The sequence below is a fragment of the Elgaria multicarinata genome, chromosome 17 (genome assembly GCF_023053635.1).
Source record: "Elgaria multicarinata webbii isolate HBS135686 ecotype San Diego chromosome 17, rElgMul1.1.pri, whole genome shotgun sequence".
In the NCBI taxonomy this organism is placed as follows: Eukaryota; Metazoa; Chordata; class Lepidosauria; order Squamata; family Anguidae; genus Elgaria; species Elgaria multicarinata.
This window is the reverse complement of record NC_086187.1, coordinates 11356190-11373102: the sequence shown is the minus strand read 5'-3', so window position 1 is coordinate 11373102 and position 16913 is coordinate 11356190. Positions and strand designations below refer to the sequence as shown.

The following is a 16913-nucleotide window of genomic DNA, read 5'->3' as shown; positions in this document are numbered from 1 at the left end:
AAAGACAAGCTAAAAGGGATCAATCCCTCTTGGCTCCAACTGACACAAGTCAGAACGTTCTTAAACAAAAGATTCAGTAGCGAGACGGATTTTCGCCCTCTCTCCCCCTTTGAGCATCTATGTGTGAGATCCAAAGGGAAAGATAAAGGCGTGACCTCAGCAATTTATGACCTATTGCTTGAGAGGGGCGGTGGCTTCTCCCTGGCTCTGAGGAGCATATGGGAAACTGATCTACATATACAGATTGAAGATACAAAATGGAAACAAATTTGGATAAATCCCCCCCTCCGAACAATATCGTCCCGCATACAGGAGTCAGCCCTCAAGGTTATATTAAGAAGGTATATAACTCCAATTCAACTCTCGCATGCAACAACTTCAATCTCCCCGTTGGGTTGGAGAGGATGCGATTAAAAGGGCTTTTACTTACATATGTGGTGGGAGTGTAAGGCCCTGAAGCAGTTCTGGGAAACTATCTTCAATATAATTTCTAAGGCCACTGATCAGATAATCTTCCCAGAACCAAGCCTGGCGCTGCTGTCCCTGCCCAATGCTCTAAACCCCTCCCTTACCCATAAAGAATTGGTATTTATCCCCCTTACGGCAGCTCGTTTAGAAATCGCCGAACACTGGAAGGATCCGAAGGGCCCTACATTCACTGGATGGAAAGGGAAAGTGTGGGATATAGCCTGCTCTGAAAAATTAACCTACCACCGCAGAGTCTCGTCGGGCCAGCTGTGACCCATTCAATGAAATATGGTCTCCTTTTCTCGATTACATCAATGGTACAGATGTGGCATCCAACTCTGGTTTAACAAATCTTCCTCTGACCACAGTAAATTGAAGGAAACAAGCTCGGTTCGGCATCTACACAAATCGTGTTTGTGTATTTATTAGAAACGCTGGGAAAAAAAAAAGAGTCTAAACTTAGAACTAGAAAAAAGGGTGTGAGATATGTACTCGTTTTTTCTCCCACATCATAAGAAGAGACCTGCTGGATCAAGTCAAATGTCCACTTTGTTTAGCATCCTGTTTGCCACAGTGGCCACGCAGATGACTCTGGGAAGCCCATACGCAGGCCACGAGAGCAATAGTCGTTTTGGTTGTGGTTTCCCAAGAACTCAGAGGCATGCCGTTTAGGAGCCTTTCCACATGAGGCTTTTATTGTGCGCTTGTGATTGCTCACTCACAGTAGTTTGCAGGTCCTTTACACGACGTCACCATCCTCCAGTGCCTCTCCCATGCTTTGCAACCCTTATCACATTTTTGTCCTCATGAAGAAAGTCTGGTATTACTTAGAAATGATGGAATGAGAGTCTCGTGTCATTGCGCAATTCCGCTGTGCGACAGTGCCATCTAGTGGCTGTATAGTGAAATATATAGAAAGGCAGAAAAAGAAGAACCCTGGAAAAGGAGCCAATCTTAATCCTGTGAAGAATCCAGAAACAGAAGCCTCGGTAAAAGTGTGGGATAAAAGCCTCATGTAGAAATGCTCCCTGAGCCAGGAGGCATCCTATAGCTGTCACGACTACTGGCCAATGATAGACCTTGTCAGCTATGAATTTCTTTTTTATCATTATTGTTTTTTAATACATCCAAACAATACAACAACACAATATAAAACAATACTACATAATACACAATAATATAAAATAAACAGTTTGATAAACATATGTTCTAACTTAATTCTCTTCAACATAATCATAATTACCATAAAAGTGCTCCCTCCAACCACGGGATCTTATTCATATTTCCAAAATCTCATTACTTCTTCTGGGGGTGTTTTCCCTCTCCCCTTTAATAATACAAATTCTAAAAACTGTTTCCATATTCCTTCAAAATCATTCGTTTTTATCATTCCTCTTCTAACTTTTATATTACATGTTAGTTTATCATTTATAGCGATATCCCATATTTCTTTATACCAGTCTTCTATAGGATAATCCCCTTCAACCTTCCAGTTCCTAGATATCATTAACCTTGCTGCTGTTAACAAATTCGTTATCAATTCTTTTGTCTCTTGATTACAATTCAATTCTCCATATACTGATAACAATGCCACTATAGGTGAGCTATGAATTTCTCTAACCCCCTTTTAAAGCTAAGATAATGGATGTCACATTTTGCGGGTGGTGAATTCCATCTTGAGAAGGAGAAAAACTTAATATAAACTGGGTCACTCCACGGTGTTCTGTCTCAATTTATCTGGTGATGCATTTGCAGTGGCTAATATGATATGGGATCTCTAAGCCTCTTTATACCAGTTGCTGCTGGGGAACACCAGCGTGAATGTTCTGTTGGACTCGTGCCTTGCTTGTGGACTCCCCTGTACAGTTATCCACTGTATGAACAGAATGGTGGACAAGATGGACCCTTGGGTCTGAGCCAGCATGGCTCTTCTTATTTTCTTTCATTTAAAGAACAATGGGGGGAAAACACCAGACCCCCCCTTACACCCCCTTATTCTGGAGCTGCTCTAGAATACAGTGGGATGGTTAAAGGATCTTAAGCATGGCTTGTGTATGCTAAACATTAACAGGCAAGTCCTTCATTCACCCAGTGAGCAAGAAACCAAGCTGAGCTTTGCATTCTATGTTCCCACCTAAATGAACATCTGGCGGTAGCTCAGTGAGCGGTGTGTCTTTCTCCAGAACATGACAACCCGGTGTGTTCGGTTCAAATCAGCCCAGATAATCTGAAGGTTTTGTGCACAACCACCACTGGGAATGTGGGCTGCCTAGACATCCAGTCCAGGGACTACTGCACGATCATGCGCTCCCACATGGATTGTGTTTTGGCCTTCTCTGTGGCGGGATCCCAGAAGCAGCTTGTGACCGTGTCTCAGGATAACACCATCCGCATCTGGAACCTGGAATCTATGCAACAGGTAATGTCAAAAGCTCCTGATTCATAACGTTGGCAAAGCGGTCAGAATTAAGCACTTAAAAAGTGTTGATGTCCCGTGAGGCTCTTTGATGGCTTCTGCAAAGCAGCGTATATTTTTTTTTGTTGGGGATGTGGGGGGCACTATCACTTTGTTTTCAAGACAGAGATCGGAAGAGCCAGATTAAAAGTTGTATTGCCGAAAGAGCCCAGAAGAAGTCCGGCTTATCCACAAGTCATAGGGAGCTTGTGTGGACTGGAAGACACTTAAAAAGTGAGGGTAGAATATCTGGGATCTAGGAGCTCTTAGGGTGACCATATGGAAAAGAGGACAGGGCTCCTGCATCTTTAACAGTTGTATAGAAAAGGGAATTTTAGCAGGTATAGATTAACATACTGTAAAATTCCCTCTTCATCACAGCAGTTAAAGGTGCAGGAGCTATACTAGAGTGACCAGATACAAAGGAGAGCAGGGCTCCTGCAGCTTTAACTGTTGTGATGAAGAGGGAATTTCAACAGGTGCTGCATGCCTACAAAGGACACCTGCTGAAATTCCCTTTTCTATGCAACTGTTAAAGATACTGGAGCCCTGTCCTCCTTTCCATATGGTCACCCTATCTTTATGCATGTGGTCCTACCATCGTTTCCCCCCAAAACTAAAGAACGTTGCCTGCTGGTCACAATGTAATACAAATCTTTGTTTATTTTTCTAAACCATTGTTTGTGTGTGCACACCACTCTGACCTTGAGCAAAAGAAGGCATATGAGCAAAAGAAATAAATTCCCAATGAAGAATTTGGTTTGCTGGCTGCAGAAGGTGGATTTAATGCAACATTCTAGATGGGGCCTGCAGGTAGCAGCTGCAATGTACTTACACCCAGTTGTTACACTTCTATCCTACCTGTTTCCCCGAAAGTAAGACATCCCCCGAAAATAAGACCTACTTCCAGTTTTGCCTCTCGCTGTAATATAAGGCATCCCCCCGAAAATAAGACCTTTTTTTTTTGTTCAACAATAAATGTGTACCGTATTCTTCTTCATGGAAAAATAAGACATCCCCTGAAAATAAGACCTAGCGCATCTTTGGGAGCAAAAATTAATATAAGACACCGTCTTATTTTCGGGGAAACACGGTACTCTTTCAACAAGATGCTCAGAGCAAACTGGCAGAGTTCACACCACATGCTAACCCCTTGTGGGTAGCATCTGCGAGCGACTCACAAGGGGTTAGCTTGTTATGGGGGGGGGCGGGGGCGAGGGGGGCGTTCTCCCTGCCCAGGATGGGTCTGGGAATGATGCATTTAAAGATGACCTTCTAGCTATGGATAGTAAGTATTCTGATTTCATTTTACCTTCCGTCTTCCTTTTAAGATCTCTAGAAGGCACCTATATGGAGAGTTTGGTAAAATGCAAATATATTTAAAGGTATCTTTAAAGCCCTACAAGGTTTGGGTCCAGGTTACCTGTGGGATCGCCTTCTCCCATACAATCCACCCCACTCACTCAGGTCCTCTGGGGAAGAACTTACTCCAGTCAGCCAAACTAGGCTGGCAACTGTTACCCAGAAGACCTTTTCTTCTGCTGCCCCCGGACTGTGGAATGCCCTGCCGGAGGAGATTCGTCAGCTTAAAGCTCTCTCTGAGTTTAAGACAGCCATAAAGACTAGTCTCTTCCGGCAGGCCTACCCAGATGAATTTTAAACCTAAGAATGTTAAGATGTCCTGATTGTTATTTTAATATTGTATTGGTTTCATATGCTCTTATATCTAATTTTATGTATTATATTGTGTTTGGAGTTGTTCCCCACCTTGATCCAGAGGGAGAGGTGGGTAATAAATAAATAAATTATTATTATTATTATTATTATTATTATTATTATTATTATTATTAATCTAATGTAGTTATTGGGTTCATTGGCAGATAACCAACTAAAAATTATTTAAACTTTTACACAGCACTACTGTAATCTCCATTTTCTGTTACCATATTTCTTCGATTGTAAGACGCCATTGATTGTAAGACGCACACTAATTTCAGTATCACCAACAGAAAAAAAAACCCTTAAGACACACCCGCGATTCTAAGACGCACACCGTTTTTAAAGATGTTTATATGGGGGGGGCGGAAAGTGTGTCTTAGAATCGAAGAAATAGGGTAGTTCAGTCATAAACTGATGGTGCTATATAAATAAATAAATATAATAATAATAATAATAATAATAATAATAATAATAATAATAATAAAAAACAGCTGATGCTTCCAGTGCATTAAATCAACGATTTCCCGTTGCTCTGTTGTGTTCAGGTGCTACAGAGCTTATTTGCTTGTGTGATGTAAAGCTGAGAGATTTAAGACTAACTTTTTGGCTGCCTGCTTCTCCCATTCTGCTATCTTCTAATTGGCTGCCAATTAATTTCTGGGCGAAGTATAAAGTGTTGGTTATCACCTTTAAAGCCCTACGTGGTTTGGGTCCAGGAGACCTGCAGGATCGCCTTCTCCCGTTCATTTTAAATGTTTTAATTAGTTATATGTATTTTATGGTGTTTGTATTTGTGTTGTACCCCGCCTCGATCCAGAGGGAGAGGCGGGTAACAAATAAATAAAATTATTATTATTATTATTATTATTATTATTATTATTATTATTATTATCTGACGAGGGATGCCCCTCTGTCCCTTACAGCTGTATGAATTCACTGCCTCCGATGAAACACCATGTGCCGTGGCTTTTCATCCCTCCCAACATATTTTTGCTTGCGGTTTTGCTTCTGGCATGGTGAGAACCATCAGCCTGGCTGCCTCAAAACTGCTTGAGGAACACAGGTATGTTTTTATATGCTTTCCAAGTTATATTCTGGATATCTTTCTTGTCTAAATCCAAAGGGGATGGGAGCTGATAGTGATTTGAAATGGGATAGTCCTTCAAGTGATAGAAAAGTGTGAAATGAACATAGATGTAAGCCTGTGGCGTAGTAAAAAGAAACATTTTATTTATTTCCTTAGAATAATACCCACTGTTAGCAGGGTTTGAGGGTGAGTGCTGATATGTATGTAGCCAAAATGGTACCATCCACACACAAGAAGGAAGCATATGCTTGCTCAGGGTAAGCCCAAGGTTTGCCGAAGTGCAAAACATGTGGAGAAATAAGCCTCAAAGGGGCAGCTACACCCCCTAAGCAGCCCAGAGAGGACTGAGTATTCTTGGAATCAACAAAATGCTCAGGTTCTGTTTGGGGTGAGGAGGGTGCGGCAGCTTGACAGGTTCTGCACGTAGATCTCCGAACGTAATTTTCACTTCCCCGTTTTTCGTGGCGGGTTCTCTTGTAGGCAGCACCGTGGTACGATCACTGGTTTGACCTTCTCCCCGGACGGCAATTTTATGTACAGTTCCTGCGCTCACGGGACCCTGGCTCTTTATAACTGTGCCATCCAGAAAAGTCACACCGTCAGAGTTCTGGGTGAGTTCTCTCTCTGCCCCGAAGACCCTGCAGGTGGAACTCTAAAGCAAGGATGGGGAACCTTTTACCCCCCAAGGGTTGAATTGGTTCCGGGACAAGCATGTCAGGGACCACATGCCAGCAGTGAGTAGTGCGAACTCCCGAAGTCAGTGGGGCTACCCCACTGAGGGCCTGCATCCCCAGTGAGATTGCCCAGATTCCATTTGCGCATACACTCACACATCACCCCTCCTGTGTCACAATCAGGTTTCAAAAAGCTGCCACTGGTGAGAATGGAGGCTTTAAAACAATCTAGTTGCAGCAGAGGGGTCACAGGTTTGAGGGGGAGGGGAGGGTTAGCCCTCCCCAGCAGCAACCCCCTCCAGAATCCCCCCCCAAGTTATAATTATGCTAAATAGCCTCCATTGGTGACAATGGACACTTTTTGAAGCCTCACTTGCAAGGGGGGAGGGAGGAGGGAAAATCCCTTATCTCCAGTCTCTGATGCATTATAATTTTTGAGTGACTTAAAAACTTAAAAAGAGCCCTGCTGGATCAGACCGAGGGTCCATCTAGTCCAGCACTCTGTTCACGCAGTGGCCAACCAGCCATCGGCCAGGGATGAACAAGCAGGACATGGTGCAACAGGACCCTCCCGCCCATGTTCCCCAGCAACTGGTGCACACAGGCTTACTGCCTCAGATACTGGAGGTAGCACACAACCATCAGGGCTAGGAGCCAGTGATAGCTGCCTCCTCCAGGAATTTATCCAACCCCCTTTTAAAGCCATCCAAAATGGTGGCCATCACCACATCTTGTGGTAGCGGATTCCGTAATTTAACTCTGCGCTGTGTGAAGAAGTCTTTCCTTTATCTGTCCAGAATCTCCCACCATTCAGGTTCATGGGATGATGACCCCAATGGGTTCTAGTATTTTGAGAGAGGGAGATAAATGTCTCCCTGTCCACAACTTGATTGTTTGGGGGTTTCTCTTCTCTCTCTTCTTTTGCGTCTCCCACATTGAACAACTACCTTGCCTTGCATTCAGCTAATGTGGTGTCACAAGATGCCGATCACGGTCCTGACGCGCTGTCTGTGAGTTGCGATGGACGTCTCTTGGCCTTCGTGGGACCTTCCAAATACATTGTGACTCTCATGGACGCTCATACGCTAGACGAGGTAAATGCCATTTGTTCACCTCTCATCATCCCTCAAGAAGCGTTGAGAGGTGGTGAAAGGAGCTTCCCTGGGGGGTTGCAGAAGTGTTTCGCCTTGACAGGGCCTCGTCTGAAACGTTGGCAGTCTTTTTGTCTACTCAACATCTAAGGCCCTCTTCCAGGGGCCTACTCCGAGGGAAGCTCAGAGGACGGCCACAAGGGAGAGGGCCTTCTCAGTGGTGGCCCCCCGATTATGGAACAATCTCCCCGATGAGGCCTACTGGGTGCCAACAATGTTACCTTTTCTGCGCTGGGTCAAGACTTCTCTTTTCTCCCAGGCATTTAACAGCATATGTTGAGTTTTAACTGACGTGACTGTGCAGGGCGAAAGTTTGCACCATGTAACGAAAGCGCTAAAAAGAGGCAAGCTCTGGTGCTTCAGGAATCATATAAAAGTTGTTTTATTGGTTTATATCCAAACGTGCTCTGCTCAACGTTTCGGACTGCTTGTCCTTCCCTTTTCTATCATAACTTGTACATTTTAAAATTATTATAGCTCCTGACGAAGGAAATAGGCTAGAGCCTATTTGAAGGCCTACTCTGTGGCGATTCGGGCAGCGAAAAAACTTTTTTTTCTCTGCCACTATTGCGTCTGCAAAGAGCCGCCCAGCAGAGCTGTTTCGGGTGGTCAGGGGCCTTCTACACTCTGGCCCCCAAAAAGTGATTTCAGACCTTTCAACAGCCTGTTGTGACCAATTTGCCCAGCACTTTGCAGACAAAATCGCTGGGATCCGCTCTGACTTGGATGCTGTTGTTGATGCAGATCCAGTGGATGTAACTTTGGCACCTGCTTGTCCAGTATTATTGGATACCTTTCAATTTGCACAGTCCGATGATGTGGACAGGGTCCTTGGATTGGTGAGAGCCACCACGTGTATACTAGATCCTTGCCCTTCCTGGCTTATAAAAGCTGCCAGAGGGGGACTGGCTGAGTGGGTAAGCGGAGTGGTCAATGCCTCCCTTCGCCAAGGAAGGGTCCCAGCCTGTTTGAAGGAGGCAGTGGTAAAACCCACACTGAAAAAGCCCTCCTTGGCCCCCACGGTATTGGATAACTACCGGCCAGTCTCCAACATCCCATTTTTGGGCAAGGTATTGGAGCGTGTGGTGGCCTCCCAACTCCAGGGATTCCTGGATGAGACAGATTATCTAGATCCATTTCAATCTGGCTTCAGGCCTGGTTATGGGACAGAAACAGCTTTGGTCGCCTTGGTGGATGATCTTCGCCGGGAACTGGACAGGGGGAGTGTGTCCCCGCTGGTTCTGCTGGACCTCTCAGCGGCGTTCGATACCATCGACCATGGTATCCTTCTGGGCCGCCTTGCTGGGATGGGTCTTGGAGGCACTGTTTTACAGTGGCTCCATTCCTTCCTGGATGGGCGGACCCAGAAGGTGGTACTGGGGGACTCCTGTTCGACTCCTTGGCCATTGGCCTGTGGAGTCCCTCAGGGCTCTGTTTTGTCCCCCATGCTATTTAACATATACATGAAACCGTTGGGAGAGGTTATCCGGAGTTGTGGGGTGCGGTGCCACCAGTACGCTGATGACACCCAACTCTACTACTCCTTTCCACCCAATTCCAAGGAAGCAGTTTCTGTGCTAAACCGGTGCCTGTTGGCAGTAATGGATTGGATGAGGGCGAAGAAATTGAAGCTTAATCCAGATAAGACAGAGGTGCTCCTGGTCAGTCGAAAGGCAGATCAGGGAATAGTGATTCAGCTTGTGTTGGATGGGGTTACACGCCCCCTGAAGACGCAGGTCCGCAGCTTGGGTGTGCTTCTGGATTCAGCCCTGAGCCTGGATGCCCAGGTTTCGGCGGTGGCCAGGAGTGCATTTGCACAGTTAAAGCTAGCGCGCCAGCTGCGCCCGTTCCTAGAGATGTCGGACCTGGCCACGGTGACACATGCCTTAGTTACATCCCGATTGGATTACTGTAACGCGCTCTACGTGGGGCTGCCTTTGAAGAGTGTTCGGAAACTCCAGCTGGTTCAAAGAGCTGCAGCCAGATTGTTGACAGGGAGCACACAACTCCCCTGTTAAAACAGCTCCATTGGTTTCCAGTCTGTTTCCGGGCACAATTCAAAGTGCTGGTTATGACATATAAAGCTCTATATGGTTCAGGTCCAGGTTATTTGAAAGACCGTCTTCTCCCTTATGAGCCTGCCCGTGCTTTGAGATCTTCTGGAGAGGGCCTTCTTTCAGTCCCACCTTCTTCACAGGCGTGCTTGGTGGGAACATGGGAGAGGGCCTTCTCGGTGGCTGCTCCGGTGTTCTGGAACTCTCTTCCCGGGGAAGCTAGGCTGGCTCCCTCCTTGATGGGCTTTCGGAAGCAGGCTAAAACTTTTTTGTTCCAGCAGGCCTTTGGGGAATAATCCAGCCCTCCATCTATGTTAATGTCTTATAATTTTGTTGTGTATTTTTTTAATTGTTTATGGTTTTGTTTCCCTCCCCCCCCCATGTATATTTTAAACTTTGTAAGGTCGCCTTGAGGCCCAGCATTGGGCAAAAGGTGGGATACAAATAATAATAATAATAATAATAATAATAATAATAAGAAGAAGAAGAAGAAGAAGAAGAAGAAGAAGAAGAAGAAGTAGTTCCGCTGTGTGTGTAGATCTGGCTTCTGCTTGCCCTCTTCCTAAGCATACCTTGTGCTCTCTTTTAAAACAGAAACATTTGCATCAAGTAAATGGGGCTTAACAGCTTTCTGTTTCCTTCATGTTTCCCCTGCTTGGCAGCTACTGAGAATCGATGTGAGCATCCTGGACCTGGACAGCACCGTCCTGGACGTGGCTGAGAGACTCTGTTTTGCTCCTATTCCTCTTGGCCACCTTTTGGTAACAACCGCCTCCCAAAAGGTTCTTGTGCTCGATGCCAAGACCGGACGCCTGATCAGAGCGGTAAGGAACTGCCAGCGTCTCTTCTCCTTGTGGGGCTTTCTTGTGATTTTGAGGTTTTTCTGTGCATTGGCTTTTGCTGTGAAAATCCCAGGATTGCAGGCTTCTAGAACTGCTCGATTATTGCCATTTTAAGAACATCAGAAGAGCCCTGCTGGGTCAGACCAAGGGTCCATCTAGTCCAGCACTCTGTTCACACAGGGTCCAACCAGTTGTCCACCAGGAATCCCACAAGCAGGACACGGGTGCAATAGCAGCCTCCCGCCCATGTTCCCCAGAAACTGGTGTACATAAGCTTCCTGCCTCTGATACTGGAAATAGCTAACTTCAATAATTGGGTTATTTCCCATCCCTTTCACAGCTATTTCTTTCTTTGCATCGGTTTTCACAGTATTAGAAAACGGCACAGTCTTTTTGGTGAAAACACGCAGGTCTGATATCGGTGGCGGTTTCTATTGATTGCAGGTCTCACAAGTACACAAACAGTCTTGTTCTTCGTTGGCCTTGAGCCCTGATGCCCGGTACCTCCTGACGGCTGGCGATCGGGTTATCAAGGTGTGGGACTGTGGGATGAGATTTGACGTCAACTCCCAGGTAGTGTACCAACAGCAGAACCAGGGCTGTCTTAAACTCCCCCTATCACCGTTGCTTTTGCCAGCATCAGGGCCGCTTTGTGCATTTAACAGAATAATAGTGAACTGAGGTAGTCAGTGCCGACAGAAATGCTAGCCAAAATGGGACCAGTGAGAACAAGGAAGCGATGGTGGTATTGCCATGCTCAGGGGAGTTGGGGTTTTTTTTTAATCCAAGTCGGCAAAACTCCCCAAAGCAGGCCAATGAGAGCTGAGCAGGCTCAGTAGAAGTGGAATGTTGGATGTAGGTTGGAAAAGAAACATGGAAAACTGGGAGAGAGAGAGGGGGGGAGGGGATAATACAGAGAACAGCTGCCTGGCTGGAAGCCTGAACAGAAGCCTGAACAGAAGCGCTTCTATTAGAGGAGGATGGTATAAAGCTTTTGTGTGGTAAATCTACTTCTTCAGTCACCGCAGTTGAAAAAGCCATGGATTTGCTGCTACTCAGTTTGGGGGCATTACACTGCAGCTGGAGGGTAGAATTAGAGCGGCTTTTGATGGATATTAATGGTTTAACCTGGAGATCTTTAAAAAGCCGTGATGGGTAGATCCCCACAGTGTGCAGAAAAAGTTTTTCCTTCATTAGTAAATTTGGGGTGGTAGGTTTAGTAAACTTCAATAGGTACCTCTTATAAACAGGTGAAGAGAAAAGTAGTTCCACAGCCAACAAATATGATGGCTGAATATTTAGCAGCCATTTGAGGTTTAAGTTAGCACTTTGAACTGATGCCCAAAATGGGTGTTGTCCTTTAGAGGAGGAGAGTATTGTGCAGCGTTTCGTTGCATGTCCTGCTTGTTTAACAGAATCGACAAGTGAAGTTTTATGTATTTATTTATTACATATCTATACCGCCCAATAGCCGAAGCTCTCTGGGCGGTTCACAAAAATTAAAACCATGAAGAGCATAAAAACAACCAACTATTTAAAAACACAAATACAAAATGCAATATAAAAAGCACAACCAGGATAAAACCGCACAGCAAAAATTGATGTAGGTTAAAATATGAGATTAAAACAGCAAGGTTTAAATTTAAGTTAAATTAGGTGTTAAAATACTGAGAAAATAAAAAGGTCTTCAGCTGGAGATGGAAAGAGTACAGTGTGGGTGCCAGGCGGACCTCTCTGGGGAGCTCATTCCACAGCCTGGTGCCACAGCAGAGAAGGCCCTCCTCCTGGTAGTCACCTGCCTCACTTCCTTTGGCAGGGGCTCACGCAAAAGGACCCCTGTGGATGATCTTAAGGTCCAGGCAGGCACATGTGGGAGGAGGTGTTCCTTCAAATAACCTGGCCCCCAACCGTTTAGGGCTTTAAATGTCAATACCAGCACTTTGAATTGGCCCTGGACCTGGACTGGCATAATGAAGTTGTAAAAGGACTGGCATAATGTGGTCTCGTCAGCCAGTCCCTGTTAGTAACTGTGCTGCCCTGTTTTGTACCACCTGAAATTTCCGGACCGTTTTCAAAGGCAGCCCCACGTATAACACATTGCAGTAATCCAAACAGGAGGTTATCAGAGCATGGATAACTGTAGCTAGGCTAGTTTCTTCCTGGGGTAGCAGCATATTATATGGGTGAATGCTCCCTGGTTTGTATACGTACATATATGTAGAGTCTTCCACCCAGCCCTTGGGCCGGGGACCTTGTGTTTCCTGGTTAGGAAAGCCCTGTGCGCAGGGAAGCAAAACTGCCCTGGTCTTCATTGCTCCTCCGATGGAGGAGTGACAGGGACCATGTTGGATCTGCTATGTCTTCACCCACTCCATCTCCTTTCTATTATTTATTCATTATTTATTTTTTGCATTTTTATACCGCCCAATAGCCAAAGCGCTCCGGGCAGTTTACAAAGGTTAAAACCGTGGAAACCATTCAAAATATTTTTTAAAAAACAAAAAACAGTATAAAAGCATAATAGAAAATAGAAAATAAAAACACAACCAGGACAAAATGGAGCAACAACACAGACTTTAATACAGATTTCAAATGCAAATCTAAAACAGCAAAGTTAAAACTAAGTGACTAGGCTGTTGAAATGGTGAGAAAATAAGAAGGTCTTCTCACCTGGCGTCTAAAAGAGTATGTAGTGTAGGAAGAGGAAGGAGATGAGGTGGGGGGAAACGGAGTCAGCCCGACCTGCACCTCCATCGCCACTGTTATCTCTGATCTCAGGTTGGAAATAACAGTGGGGATAGGAGGATGGGGGTGGGGGGGCAGTGGGACTTGGCCCTGCCTCCCCACTGTTGTCTCCAATCTGGAATTGTAGGGGGTGGAGCTGAGATCCAAAGCCCCACCACTGGAGAGGCCCCGCGGGCTAGGTTGGGGTGCCCAGTCCAGTGGATCTGGCCCACGAGCTAGAGGTTTTGCATCCCTCTAATCTTACGCTGTAATGATAGAACGCCAAATGACTCCAGACCTCCCTGTAGTGTCCTTGACCTGGCCCTCTCTGGGAGTCATGAGCTACCTAGTTCCACAGGGCGGGAATCTAACCCCTGAAAGAGGGAACCACGCGTTTGCGCTTCTCTCCCCCAGGTGTTCATTGGCCATTCTGAGCCGGTACGGCAGGTGAGGTTCACCCCGGACCAAAAGCACGTCATCAGTGTCGGAGACGCCATCTTTCTGTGGGATTTCCTAGGTGTGTTTGCAGAGGAGTCCTCCAAGGATGAGTAAGAGCCCCATGTTTCCTCAGTCAAGCCATTTGCTTTGGGAATGCTTTTCCCCCCGTAGGTGCCTGTAGATTCACGCCGTGTGTTTTCTTTCCCTGTCATTTTAATTTTGGGCTTGTTTCCGTTCCAGGATCCGTTCCCCTGAGTCCTTGAACTCTCCCCGAGCTGGTAAGCCTGCATTGTTGTAGGGTTATGTTGTCTAGTTGATTACCACTTCCCTTCCATAGCTGGCTTCATCGAGCGCAGCGGCTCCCAGTGCTCTGCAGGTCACGTCAGGTGTGGATGTTGCACCTGGCTCTTTTCTCTCTGCCTTTAGGCAGCAAGAAGTTCCGCAGTCCTGGGGTTGTGAGATGTGCACAGCCAGGTGTGCGAGCCGCCCAATTGCCAGCAGCTGGGAGGGTGGTATGGGATGAAAAGGGCTGGGGACAGCCACCGTAGCCTACCGAGAATTGGGGTTGGGAAGAGGAAGCCACTCTGGAACAATAGTATGTGACTCAGAACAGCCTCTCTTTCCTAAGCCGCCATGGGATCCTTCTGGCTTGAACAATCCAGGGAGTTTTCGTGGCTGAGCGGGGATTTAGACCTGGAGAGCCAGTGTGGCGTAGTGGCTAAAGTGCTGGACTGGGAGCCGGGAGATCCGGGTTCTAGTCCCCGCTCGGCCATGGAAACCCACTGGGTGACTTTAGGCCAGTCACAGACTCTCAGCCCAACCCACCTCACAGGGTTGCTGTCGTGAGGATAATGGGGAGGAGGAGGATTATGTACGCCGCTTTGGGTTCCTTGAAGGAAAAAAATGCACAGTTACAAGATGGGGGATACTTGATGCAGCAATACTACAAACGAGAAGGATCTTGGAATTGTTGTAGATCGCAAGCTGAATATGAGCCAACAGTGCGATAGGGCTGCAAGAAAGGCAAATGCTATTTTGGGCTGCATTAATAGAAGTATAGCTTCCAAATCACGTGAGGTACTGGTTCCTCTCTATTCGGCCCTGGTTAGGCCTCATCTAGAGTATTGCGTCCAGTTCTGGGCTCCACAATTCATGAAGGACGCAGACAAGCTGGAGCGTGTTCAGAGGAGGGCAACCAGGATGATCAGGGGTCTGGAAATAAAGCCCTATGAAGAGAGACTGAAAGAACTGGGCATGTTTAGCCTGGAGAAGAGAAGATTGAGGGGAGACATGAGAGCACTCTTCAAATACTTGAAAGGTTGTCACACAGAGGAGGGCCAGGATCTCTTCTCGATCCTCCCAGAGTGCAGGACACGGAATAACGGGCTCAAGTTAAAGGAAGCCAGATTCCAGCTGGACATCAGGAAAAACTTCCTGACTGTTAGAGCAGTACGACAATGGAATCCTAGGGAGGTTGTGGGCTCTCCCACACTAGAGGCCTTCAAGAGGCAGCTGGACAGCCATCTGTCAGGGATGCTTTAGGGTGGATTCCTGCATTGAGCAGGGGGTTGGACTCGATGGCCTTGTAGGTCCCTTCCAACTCTGCTATTCAAAAAAAAAAAAGGGGGGGGAGAAAGGCGGGATATAAATGCAGTCATCATTATTTTAGTCCTGCGCTCTAACCACTACGTTGCACTGGTGTTCATTCTCCTCTTTCATCTCTTCTTTGTTCACAGAAGCCGATCTTGAAGACTCACACAAGTTGACACCCGGGGCCAGTGACGTTCCCCGCCAGCTGATCCCTGTGCCGTCCGCCGTGTTCCCGTCGTGTCTGGACCTCAGTTCTATCCAACGCATGGCAGATGAGGGTGAGCAAGGAGAAGTCCTCATGGCTGGAATGGAATAAGGCTTCCTCGGCAGCCCCTTAAGATCCTGCAGATACCCCCCTCGTTGCTTTTCCACCACTTTCTGTTCCGTTTCCCTCCCAGGCTTAATCTACGGCAAAGCCAGCCTTCCGTTTCCCACTGCCATCTGCAGCACTGAAAAGTAAACCTTCCCGCTTCGTTTTGGATGAGAATGTTTGAGATAACGCATTGATTGGGTTCGCACAGCATGCTAACCCACACTCAGTGGTTGATTGTGGGTTGTTATGGAACCGTGGGTGGTGGTTGTACCGTGGGTTATCATGTTGTCTGAACGCAGCACATTTTCCACAGGGTGGCTTGTGAACTATGCACTGTGGCTTTTCTTTCTTGAACCAGCCGCCTTGAGGACCCATGATTTGTTGTTGGGTTGTTCTTGGGTTGGCAAGCCACCCTGCAGAAAATGGCCTGGGTTCAGACAACACGCTAATCTGCAGTTCAACAAACAACCCACGGTTCATCAGCAAGTCCCATTCAACTGCTGAGTGTTGGTTAAAATGTTGTGTGAACCCAGCCATCACGTTCCATAAAACACAGACACTGAAAAGTCACGTATTTCTTCTTGTGAACCATACATAGCCTTCCGTAGCCATACTGGGTGGGGAGAAAAAACTATCCAATGTCTTCTCTGATCAGATAGAGCAGGCATGGAAAAACTCTGGCCCACAATCTAGAAATGACCTGTGGGGGTTCACTGTCTGACCCACCATCTTTTCCCCCAGGCCCAGTTGCCCCCTCCCAATCACTCTCTTCTGTTTTCTCTCTCAAAGATACTTTTTCTGAATCTGAAGAAGAGCAGGAAGCATATCTGAAAGGCGACGGTGGAGAGGTTGTGAACAGGAATAACGTTCACTCAGTTCTTGCTTTGAAGCAAGCAGGCCGTAGCGAAGAGCCTCTAGCCGTGAAACCTGAAGTCGTGCAACCTTCTTCAAGATCCCGCAGCCATGCAGGGAGCGGTAGGTCAACCTCAAAAATATGCATTTCTTAGCATAGGGAATATGGGGTTGGTTTGTCAATGAAAGAAATGGGAGGAAAACTGTTCTGTGTGTGCGCCTCTGGGTGGGTGTAAATGATTCCGTGGAAGAGTGATCCTGTTTGATTTAAATTTAAAGTTTTTGTGTTTGCGGGAAAGCACATGGCACCAGGCTGAGTCTTTCATCCCTCCAACCTGCATGCAGGGCCTGTGTGTGAACTGTCTCTAGTAAGGTAAAGGGAACTGGGAATCCCACCTTGAAAGGACCCCAGCAGTGGAGAGTGGGAAGCAGCGTTATTTCGCATAAAGACCATATAACACCATTCTTAAAGGAATTGCACGGGCTGCCAATACACTCCCAGTCGGAATTCAAGGTGCTGGTGATGACATTTAAAGCCCTAAACGG

The 16913-nt window shown here is 46.5% G+C and overlaps 1 protein-coding gene across 1 annotated transcript in view; it reads left to right on the top strand.

The window, feature by feature from the left end:
- WDR90 (WD repeat domain 90) overlaps positions 1-16913 on the top strand; it is an 81060-nt gene that overhangs the window by 38666 nt on the left and 25481 nt on the right. The window contains exons 19-28 of the mRNA XM_063142965.1: positions 2652-2887; positions 5566-5705; positions 6210-6340; positions 7367-7497; positions 10271-10432; positions 10895-11023; positions 13589-13722; positions 13853-13890; positions 15349-15480; positions 16305-16490. Of these exons, the coding sequence (XP_062999035.1) occupies positions 2652-2887; positions 5566-5705; positions 6210-6340; positions 7367-7497; positions 10271-10432; positions 10895-11023; positions 13589-13722; positions 13853-13890; positions 15349-15480; positions 16305-16490 (1419 nt within the window). The remainder of the gene's footprint in view (positions 1-2651; positions 2888-5565; positions 5706-6209; positions 6341-7366; positions 7498-10270; positions 10433-10894; positions 11024-13588; positions 13723-13852; positions 13891-15348; positions 15481-16304; positions 16491-16913) is intronic.